Here is an 11,280-nt window from a genome sequence, read left to right on the forward strand (position 1 = left end):
AGTTACATAAGTGAACAGGGTATACATTATATACAAGACATTGCATGCACAGTTAGTGATGATATATATTATAGGCGTATGTAACAGTTACAGACCAGATTAAAATGTGAGACAGCTTTAGTTTTGAAAGAACTTAAACTGGTGGTGGCTGTGAGAGTCTCCGGTAGATTGGTCCAGTTTTGGGGTGCACGGTAAGAGAAGGAGGAGCGGCCGGATACTTTGCTGAACCTTGGGACCATGAACAGTCTTTTGGAATCAGATCTCAGATAAGAAGTGCTGCATGTGGTATTGGCATTGCCATATTAATCCTCGAAAACATGTTTTCTGCTAGTTGTATTTCACCAATTTAACTATTAATAAACAGATCTTGAGGCCACAAAAGACACTTCTGCCGAATGATATGCCTATTGTATATTAAGCAATTCTATTTGATGCTTTGTAGCCTTATCTTGAAGAGACCTACAGTGTGTGGTCTTGAAAGCATGTGATATATCATTTTGATATTTTCTTTTAAGAGTAATAGGGTAATGTATCCAATTGCTATGTAATAAAGGGCTAGTACCATTATGGCCAAGTCATTGGTCTCTGAAAGACCACTAGTTTGAAACTTATTTGCAGTCACACACATCCCTGTGCCTCAGGTTCTATAATAACGCTATCTCGGTTCTTTATATATACAGATTTATATACCCGAACAGTGATTTTTAGAAATTAAATACATTTTCAATAAATTGCATACTGCACATTGCCCTTTCACTTTGAAGTTTAGCCTGCAAATACATGGTGTTAAACTGGCATGGTGAGATGCATCTACTGCTAAATTCTATCAAACAAGTTGCTCAAACTTAATGAACCTTTTCTTCTTCCAGGTACTTTCCCTCCCACACAGGGCCAGAAGAAAGCAGTGTCGAGGGAGATGACACTGGACAACTTGTGGCTGTTCATGGTACAGTCGCTTGCATTCTTGTCAGGCTACATGTGGTACTGCGTTCTTCACTATTTTTATCAATGCCTATTTTAGCGGCTGAATGGGACCTGAGGACTCAAATGTAGGAAGTTTCAGGCTCTTGCAAGAGAGCATCATGTTATCTGTGTGAATGTGAATATGCCACAGTCAAGAAAATAGTGGACTCAATCTTTTTTTTTTTTTTTTTTTTTTTTTTTAAACCCTTACTGGGGCAATTTTAAACTCAAAGAAAAGTATGGATCATTGTCTGTGGCCTGCTAATGTCATTTTAGCGACTTGAAAAGGCATAAAGCCTTCCAGATCTTGGGGTTTCAATGGTAAATGGCTAAAACCACCATTCAAGATTGAGTGCGTCACAAATGGCAGGTACCACTAGTAAAATATGCTGAAAAAAACTCAGCAACCTCTTTGACCAGTAGTCCTTACAATAGCAACAGTGTGCTACAAGCCCTCAACCCCACAGCGAGTACGAGAGTTACTGCACATTCCGCCTGACTGTGGAGCGGTTTGTCGTGGTTTTGCATTTGGTTGTAACGCCGGACACACACAGCCTGAAGACGAGTCCAGTGAAAGTCATTAGAATAGGGAAAGGAAAAAAATGAGCAGTACTTCGATTCCTGTTGCTTGTGGCATTATAAAATCATGCATCGAATTTAAAAGAAAAAGAAGCCCATCACTGTTTTATGTTTACCACGAAGCACCTGGTTTACTTGTGCAAGTCTGATCTCTCCTGAGGATAAATGTCTGCTCGCCTGTCAGATTGTTTTTGTTAATATGCAACATTTTGTATGTGAATCTTGACAAAGTAGTGGTTTATTTTGTTTGTTCCCCCCCCCCCACCCCCCCCCCCCCCCCACCTAATTGCACTTTTTAAGATGCTTTTTAAATCCCACAACATTTCAAACATCATTGACGGAAGTTGCAGCTGAAATGTCTGATCCGATTATTTTCCCTCTTCTTTTGCCATAGCACTAACTGTATGTAATGAGGAGGGGAAGTGGCAGGAAGATTGTTACTGTAACGCCAAACCAGTGGATTTATGTTCTAAGGTGACTCCGACCATGTTTTCCAATAGTCTTTTCATCGTGCCCTTGGTTCAGTGGCAGAAAGTAAAGCAGTACTGTCAAACTGCTCCAGCTTTTAGCACCTCTAAAAGCCCAATCTTCAGACCGCTCTGCATTCTCCCTGCAGCTTTCAGCCTCATTTGCAAATGCTAGTTATTTTGAAACCTGGAATCGGAAATCCCCTTGTAATTTTGCAAGGCAGATTGAAGGAAAACGACTTTGCTCTTTGTGCAATTGACCTCAACCGAGAGGCTGTTATTCCTAAATTATTTCGGAGCTGGCGGAGCTGACAGAGAGGCATTTTCTAGAACCTTTCTGTGGGCAAAGGCCTGCAATGCATTCCTATGAGGTGAATGGTTAAGGTATGGGGCAGGTCATTTGGAAGCCAGAATGAGTAACATAAAAATCTAGCCCTGTAAGTGTTTTATTTCCATAAAACGTAATTGTGGAGCTTGTTAAAAAGAATAACTGAACAGGTTAAAAAAACAGCCGAAAATGTTGTTTGGTTGACAGGAATTGATCATGAGGTGATGATGCTGTGCGGATTACAGAAGGGCAGCTGGGATACCTCGATTATTTATGGGGGCTATAGCGCTGCAGAATTATTGTTATTTTTTTTTTTTTAGACATTACAGTGTTTTTACATCTCAATTGGGAAGTAACATCACCCTATACAATTATATATTTTGTTGTTTGTTTTACATAGAATTGTATTGTACAATATTTGTGCTACACAAAAGCAAGCTAAAAAAGGCAAAGGGACGAGTTTATTTTTGCAATTACTCCCAGTTACCAGAGAGATTTTGTGCTGACTGAGTCTAACTCAGATCCTGAGCTCATGTCTAATATCTATATTTGAGAAGCCATGACCTAGTCAGCCAGAAAGTCTTAATACATGAGACCTTAATATAGAACTCCCAGGTGGCTTGCCGACCACAAAAAAATTACTATAATAGAATTTTCACCCCAATTAGATTATTATTATTTATTTTTTTAACCATGCCCCCCCGTCCCAGAAATGAATAGCAGCTTCTGGTTTTCCCGTTACCAAGTATTTGTCATATTTAAGGACTAACACAAAAACATTTGCCAACCACTATTGTGGCTATAGATATCAAGCCAAATAAAAAATGTTTGCCTGATTAAATGTTTTGCAAAATGTAACCTACATTTATTGCAATTCAAAAAGGAATCGTGTGCACATTTAATTATTACTAGGAAACCTTGCCTATTGTATCACTTTTTCTTGGATACAGTCTGAAATGTCACAAATAATAATTCTAATATAGACCATTGCCATAGCATTAATTGATTTGAACCGCAGCAGCTTGGCTAGAGTGTACAGCATGATTTATCTGCCAGGTAGGGAATTGCTGGAAAGCTCCACTAGAGGTTTTTTGATGATTTTACAGGCTGTTCGAACAGGTTATTAGCAGGTAAGGTTTCATCTACAATTTCCTACTAATAATTTAGTTTGTTGGAATATACAGTGGTCTTTTTAGAGCATATTGTGTCAAATCTTAATACCATGGTGAATGGCATTAGAAAATATCACACGGCTTTGTGTCTGCATCCCATAAGAAGATCATTTTCATTAATTTGGCATAAGGTTCTTAGGTAGGTTTAGACCAGTTCTGACCTCTACCTCCCTTTTGCTGCCAGAGGGATTTGCAACACAGTGAAAAGCAAAGGGGCTAATGGACCCTAAAAATGTGGGGACAAATAACTGTAACAGATGCACATTGATCCATCATACTGAAATAAATGCATTACTCTCGCCTAAACCCTCCCATTGCTCTATAACCACCCCTCAAATATCTTGTTTAAATCAGGGACAACTGGGGCGAGACGCTTTACACACTTCTATTAAGAAAAGCCTGTCCTGAAGGGCTTTGGTTTATTTCTGAAATAATTGATTGAGTTTTTTTTTTTTAAAGACGTTTGATTAAAAATTTAATTTCTTTGTTTGAAGAATATACTAATGGACAGAATAGAAAACCTTTGCACTGCAAGGTGAACCTGTCCTGATATTGCTTAATAAACAATTGTCATGTTGATGCCAAAAGGAATTTTTTGTCCAGTTCGTACATAACTCCAAACAGAACTGGGTGGTAGATGGTTGTGGTAAGAATGGATTAGACCAATTATAACGGATATATAAAAAAAAAGGAATATATCTTTTAATGTTGCAAGAACCAACCTTTTCTGTTTTAGAACCTGGCTGTCTGACTGATGCATACTGTATGTGCCGGGTGCACAGGATCAGTAAATACATTTTTGAACTCCTTCATGGTTAAAACCCATCAGTACTGGATAGGGGTGTAAGTATTGCATGCCTCTTAGAGCACTGCAAGGGTCAGGGATTATATGACCAATTGGGGCCCATGACCTTTAACGGTTTTGTTGCTAGAACAGCTGGTAATGCATAAATCATGCTGTGATTCTATCTGGGAACAAAGTGGTTAAAGAGATTTGTTTTGTTTTTTAAGTCAATGTGCCAATTCTGATAAAATTAGAAGAATTTTATAAATGACATTCCCTTTTTTTAATTCTAAAATCAGGCATAGAATTTTTAAGATATTCAGTTGAACCCGTCCAATCAAGTAGCATTTAGATCTAGATTTGTATGCACTGATTTATTGTTTAGATTTATTACGTATTTGTATTTTTATGTCTGAGGTCTTTAACAATGTAAACTTTTGCAGCACAGTAAGTAAATGAACTTGGTTCATTGTCAACGTTACGCTAATTGCATTAACTTGAGAAGAACGTGTGGTTGCTTAAATTCTGAAAAAGGGATAGTGAAGATTAATTTCCAAAAGTAGAAAAAAAATAGATGGGATTGTATTTTAAGTTGGGTTATGCACTCTGCTACTTTTAAAGAAGTGGTTTAGGAGATAGCATTATTGATGTTCATATGACCATTGGTGGTATATCGGTTAGATGATGGTGCTCCCAAAATTCTGATGCCAAGAAGAGCAGGAGATTTGCCTCCTTGCTATATCGAGAGAAGTGTTCCCAGTTTCCCACAAGACAAAATATTTTATGGCTTCGTCACCAACCACAAATAAGTATGGTTGCTTGGAAGTCCATGTATCAGTTGTGACTCTACTTGGGCACTTTATTAAATAGTGTCCTAGCTGGTGACTTTGCTGCTTTATGTAAACGCGAAGAAACATTGGTCTGTAATGGAAATTAAACACCTTGCTGCCAGTCTCCGTAGTGAATTGGTCGAGCTTGTTGAAAAGTAAAGGAAATATCTTCCCTATATAGGCTCAAAGGGAAACATTAATTAAATTGTTTTTAAACAGTTCAACAAAGATCTAAAAAAACATAATTATATAGGCACCCAATTTTAAAAGACTATACCAGCTGCTAAGAAAGTAAATATGTTTGAGTGAGTAGTGCTGTTTACACAGAAAGTAAATGAAATAGTGTATCCTGATGTTCTACCCTTTCCAAAAGAGTATTTCTGATGTAAAAGTTCAGTACTGTACATCGCAAGAAAAAAAAGCAAATGTTTTTCAGAAAGTGACAAAATGATATCAGACGAGTAGTAGGTGAGCTAAGCAACAAGGGCAAATGAATAGGTTTAGTTTTGCCTTCTTATAAGGTTGTGTCTTGTACTGGAATTCCATAAGTTAGTCCTGCATACAGGAATACTCTGATGAAGACACCCTTTTATATAAGAGAAAGATACAGGTATTCCTGTAACACCCTGTTTAATCCCCCAGTAGGGTCCTGGTACGGAAGACAATTATTCTGTTGTTTTCTAGTGTTTATGGCTACTGGCAATAAAGGGAATGATTGCTATGACCTTATGTTCCCCGTATTCATTGATTTCCCTACAATGACATTGCTGGGGGGTTACAATAATAATAGCATGTTCTTGTATAGCGCTGCTAGTTTTACGTAGCGCTTTACAGAGACATTTTGCAGACACAGTCCCTGCTCCGTAGAGCTTACAATCTGTTTTTGGTGCCTGACACCGGGAATTGAACCAGGTTCCACTGCTTCAAACTCACTGCCAGTCAGTGTCTTGACTCACTGAGCTTTACTTTACTCCTTCTCCCATGATATAATGTGCCAGGTAATATTTCCTGAACCATGGTGGTAATATGAGGGTAGGGCTGTAGTTCAAAAAGTTTTACAAATATTTTTAAAGGGAACGTTGCTGGTTTAATATAATGTAACTTTTGGGTGAAGGAGAAGCAAAAAATGTGGTAGAACGGGTCTTTGGTTTTTGACACTTGAGGTAGCATATGCAGTGTAACATTTACTTCTGACTGAGCCAGTTTATTCTATTTTTGGAAGTTCAGTATCGTAGGCACCTGTTGGGACAAAATTAAAGTCTCTGTAGGATGGATATTTCTGACTATTTGCTAAGGGAAGCAGTAGAAATGTTTTCTAAATCTATTTAGAGTGGTCCATAAGACATTTCCTTTGATACAAAGTCCATTTTGGAAACTCGCAAAGTATGTTCCATGTATGGTCCCTAATAAATATGCTGTGAATCGGTCTTCCCCATGCTGGAAAAAAAACTCCACTTCATTCAAATAAATCAGACTAACATCTTCTCCAACACAGGGAAAAACAACACAGTATGTAGTATGGGTGTCTGAATGGGTGCACTAAATAACTGTACGTATGTCATTGCCATCATGAATTTTTGTCTTTTTGTTAGAAACATTGTACACAATTGTAACTAGTACTTTTCATGTTTTGTTTCTGCCATTCTGTTGTTTGCACTGATGAGAAATAAAATAGGATATCTAATTTCTTACAAATTTCAAAACCGAGATATATTTATTGCATAATAACCTTTTTTTATTATCATATTGAATTATGATTACAAAATAAGCACTGTCGGTATGAAATAATTTAACACTTGGGACCAAAGCTACCTAAATCTTGTAAATTACAAGGCTTTTAAAAACGAAGACGTAATGTAGCTCTCCACTGCAAGTGCGTTGGGTAGTTAGAATGCTAGAATAAATTCAATATTGTCAAAATGTCCCTTTTTTTTTTAGTTACAATGTGCAGAATGGTGAACCAGTGTGGGAACCATATGAAAGTGTTTTTCAAAGTTCCTTACGTACTCGTGCGTTTTTAAACTGTAGTGTTCTCTTTTTGTTTGTTATTTTCCGTGAAAAGAAATAAGACCTTGTGTCCTAGTTACAAAGAAAGTCTCCATACATACATTATCAATGGCTTTATTTTTGCTGTGCACAACTGTTTTCGACATTACTGTGGCTCACAAATATGTCCCAGTTGGGAGTCGAGCATTTCAGTGTCCATTTAATTTTAATATTTTGTTTAGAGTATAGTTTATAAACTTAACAGCGGTTGTATTAACAATTTATTTTAGAATTAATATTATAAAACTGTATTTATTTTGTACAACATAACTGCTGCCATTTTGTTTACTTCTAGGCTTTTAGAAGTGTTCACTCTGTTTCTGTATCTGCATGTTATGTGTGATATGAATGGTTGAATGTAAAAGCTGTAGTGACTGTAATTGATTCTGTAAAGGGCTGGTCACAATTTGGATTAACTTTGTTCAGTATGGTGTGATATTTAATTGTTTTCTAAGATAGAATTTTGTTATTTTATAAAAAAAAAAAAAAAAATCAATTATCAAGTCTTTTGTCAAATGTTTTATTTCCATTGATAAAAAGCCACACTTCTGTTTTTGGGAGGATTTTTTTTTTTTTTTCATCGACCATCTATTTAAGCAGAGATCAGTCATGGAGGAATATAATTAATGGTAAACAAAATTGCTATTTTATTGTTTTAAATTTACAGCCAATTCAGACATTTCTTGCTAAGCTAAAGGAAAGTTGGTTGTGACAAATTCATTAAATAAAAATCCTTATTCTTCACGCACAAGTTATTGACCAGATGGTGATTATATGACTGAAAACAAAACATACTGAGGTTTATTTTTGTCTCCCAGCTGCAAAACTGGGCAAAATTGTTGCAAAATAACTAGATTTATTAAGGAAAAGGAATTTCATATAAAGTAATGGGTGTTTCTTTCCCATTTAATAAATATGATGCGTTTTTCACAGTTTTACAGCCAGGGGAATTGCACAAATAAGTTCTCTTTATGTTGCAAGCTTGAAAATGAACTTTTAAACCTGTGTGAACCTAGAACAGTCAATGTAAATCTTGTATTCTAATCAGTAAGAACTCAAAGTTGCATTAAACACTCCTCAATTTAACAGATATTTTGGTCATAGATGGTACCAGGTATGTGAGAGAGGGAAAATCCTTTCCTCCCAAATCAGCACTGAGCCCAAACAAAACATTCAAGTCCCACCTCTACTTAGTCTGTCAATTGAACAGTATCACTTTGGATAGGAGGGACACCTGGAGATTACATAGGAATAGCTTGTAAGTGGAGTCCTCTTTCCCACACCAGGTTCACTTTGGATATGGGCAAGAAGGTACCTAAGCCTATTCATTTGTATAACGTAGCCAAACTATAGTTCACAGCCCACATAACACACTCCCCTATCCTGTTAATGCGACCTGCTTAAAACTCAATCCTCACAGATATAGAACACTTTGATAAATGTCCCTTTTATTCCATGAAATGTAGTCTGTCGCTGTGGGATGTGCATTTTGTTTCAGGAAACCTTGGCTGATCAAGTTAATTAAATTTTAAAGTTTGTAAAGGTATAACCTTCCGCAATGTTTTTGGGAAGCATGGAAGAGTGCTAATTACTCCTCTATTTAAAATATTCACCATACCTATCGTCAGAATCGAAAGAAATTAGAAGAAAAGTAATGTTACTGTACAGAGAATGAAAGGGTTTATAAAAAGGTGATTATTCATTTAAAAAAAATCTGATCAGTATGAAGCATTGTACGTTAAAACAAATAAGGTCCATGTATTCTGCATGATATTTTAAGAGGTCTAAAATGTCTTTAACAAGGCAGCCATCTTTTATTTGTGATGTCATCACTAGCACTAAAAGTTCTAGAGCAAAAGTAAAACATATGTACCAAGTACATCCCTCTAACGCATGCATCTTTAGTTGTTTAATTATGCATAAGTCTGTCATTGAAATATAATTAATTGAAATATAATGAACCATGTTGGATATCTTAATTCTATTTAACATGCTACATAGTCATTACAATATTGTTAACCATTTCATACTTCTTGATCCAAAGAGGGATCTGTAGTTACATAGTTTACATACATACTTCCCCAAGGCACCCCCCAAAGTTTAGGTTCTACACAAACAATAAATATAGACCTAGTCTCATGAGCTGAAGTTCGCCTGCTTCTCTCTTTCTCTCTGCCTATCAATTAGTGAATCATCTGTGGTTAGGTTGAACATAAAGGAGGTTACAATCCTCCATATTGGGTGAATGTACTAAAGTATGGTTTCTGGTGTGCTTTTTCTAAAACTGCACTAACTTGTCCATTTTTCCCTTTTAACTTATGGATGTCCAATCATTTCAACCTCCCTAATTACCAATGTAATAAATTACTTTAAAAATAAAATATGGCTACCTGACTCCCTGGGTGGTCTACAATTCATTCTAATTTCCTGAGATTGTCCAAATGACATTTTCTGGTTGGATTATACCTTTAAATAATGACTTGGCTTCCAAAAGATGTTTTCCTATGACACCAATGCACTGCACAACTGAAAAACATCATAATGGCTTGAGAAAGTTATCTTATGTCCAGTGTTCGACAAACCTATACATTTGCTCGCCCCGGGCGAGTGGATTTAACCCCCGGGCGAGTAAATATTGGCCCAAGCAGCACACGTTTGGTACTAGGTGGCGAGTAGATTTTTTTGTGTGGCGAGTAGATTTTTTGGTGATTTGTCAACCACTGCTTATGTCCATTGCTTTACATACTTTTTTTGTTTTCAAATGAGCTACTCGATGTTCACCTACAGTATGTTAGAAAGCTGAAGCAGGAACTGAATGTCTGTTCACCTGCTACGGTTTTCAATTTGTCATGTGTAATCCAGGTAATATAGTCGTGAAGTCATCACTGCGTAATAATCCAAAGATGTCCATGAAATGCAAGTGAGATATATAGGACTGGGATTCCGAGCACAATCATGGTTAGTTGTAATTCACTTGAATGGCAGTTAACGTGATCTCTCAAACCCCTTCTTGCAGCTTGGTGAATCTCCTCATAATGTTACATTTCCACAAAGTTAAGTAATTTTGACCTGCTAGACAAGCCTGCACAACTCCAGTCCTGTGCTAGAACATCCGTGTAAAAGTTTGCTGCTTTCCAGTGCATTTTAGTCCCCATCTCCACCAAATGATTTAAGAATTACCGTACCCTAAATAAGGTTTATATTTTGCCAAGATACTTGAGTTAAGTCTGAAAATGTAATGCATAAATGTTATATCTTTTTCCCCCACCTAACAAGTAATGCCACAGTATCACCACTTTTGTACTCCTGTAAATGAAATTGTAGTATATACCTATGTAGTATGTGTTTGCCAGTCTGACCAGTCAAATTTAAATAACTAATTTGAACATATTAGACATTTTGTTTTAAATCTGTCACAACAGTCTGGGAGCATTTCATCCATCGTCATTTGTTTTGTCTCATCTTGTAAAGGATGCAAATGATATAACAGAAGGATAACTGTAATGATTAATTGCAACAAGTCATCCAGTGCTGACCAGCCCTGTTTTTACGTATGTGTTAAAATAAGCCATTGTTTTTAAATCCTGCTTGATACGGAACAGTTTGTTTTTAAAATGTTTATTCTTCCTGGAAAAAAAAAAAACACAATTGTATTTTTAAAGGAGATATCCTCTTTTTTGGTTTTGGGGATAAAGTCGGCTGTATGAGCAGGTATGACCATATCATCATGCTGATCTGATATAAATCAATAAATTTTTACCTCTCAGGACTCATACATTTACACTTGGACTTTATTTGTGTGATGGTGTTGGGGGCTGTTTTGTGCAGTTATAAAGTGAGAATTATTTCATAAATTAGAAGGAATGCTACAATAACACATTGACGTCTCCTATTTGAAAGCTATGAAGTGGTTGTGATTGACAATAGAGTCTGGTAATGTAGCATGATCAATTCCATCAAGATCTGTGAAATATATCATCTATGACATGGGTGAGCAACGTGTCCCATGAGACATCCCGTCGAGCTGTTTAAAGTACTGTATTCTGACTGAACAGCATTCATATTTATGCATCTTTAGAGCTTGGTAATGCACAAATGTGACTCTTTTTAA

At 36.5% G+C, this 11,280-nt stretch overlaps 1 protein-coding gene across 7 annotated transcripts in view; it reads left to right on the forward strand.

Moving 5' to 3' along the window:
• LPGAT1 (lysophosphatidylglycerol acyltransferase 1) overlaps positions 1-10,942 on the forward strand; it is a 104,574-nt gene extending 93,632 nt beyond the window's left edge. For all 7 annotated transcript variants that reach the window (XM_075595689.1, XM_075595687.1, XM_075595688.1 and 4 more), the window contains exon 8: positions 870-10,942. In XM_075595689.1, the coding sequence (XP_075451804.1) occupies positions 870-1,021 (152 nt within the window). In that variant the 3' untranslated portion in view covers positions 1,022-10,942. The remainder of the gene's footprint in view (positions 1-869) is intronic.
• The last annotated feature ends 338 nt before the right edge of the window (positions 10,943-11,280 follow it).

Source organism: Ascaphus truei, chromosome 4 (genome assembly GCF_040206685.1).
Source record: "Ascaphus truei isolate aAscTru1 chromosome 4, aAscTru1.hap1, whole genome shotgun sequence".
Lineage (NCBI taxonomy): Eukaryota > Metazoa > Chordata > Amphibia > Anura > Ascaphidae > Ascaphus > Ascaphus truei.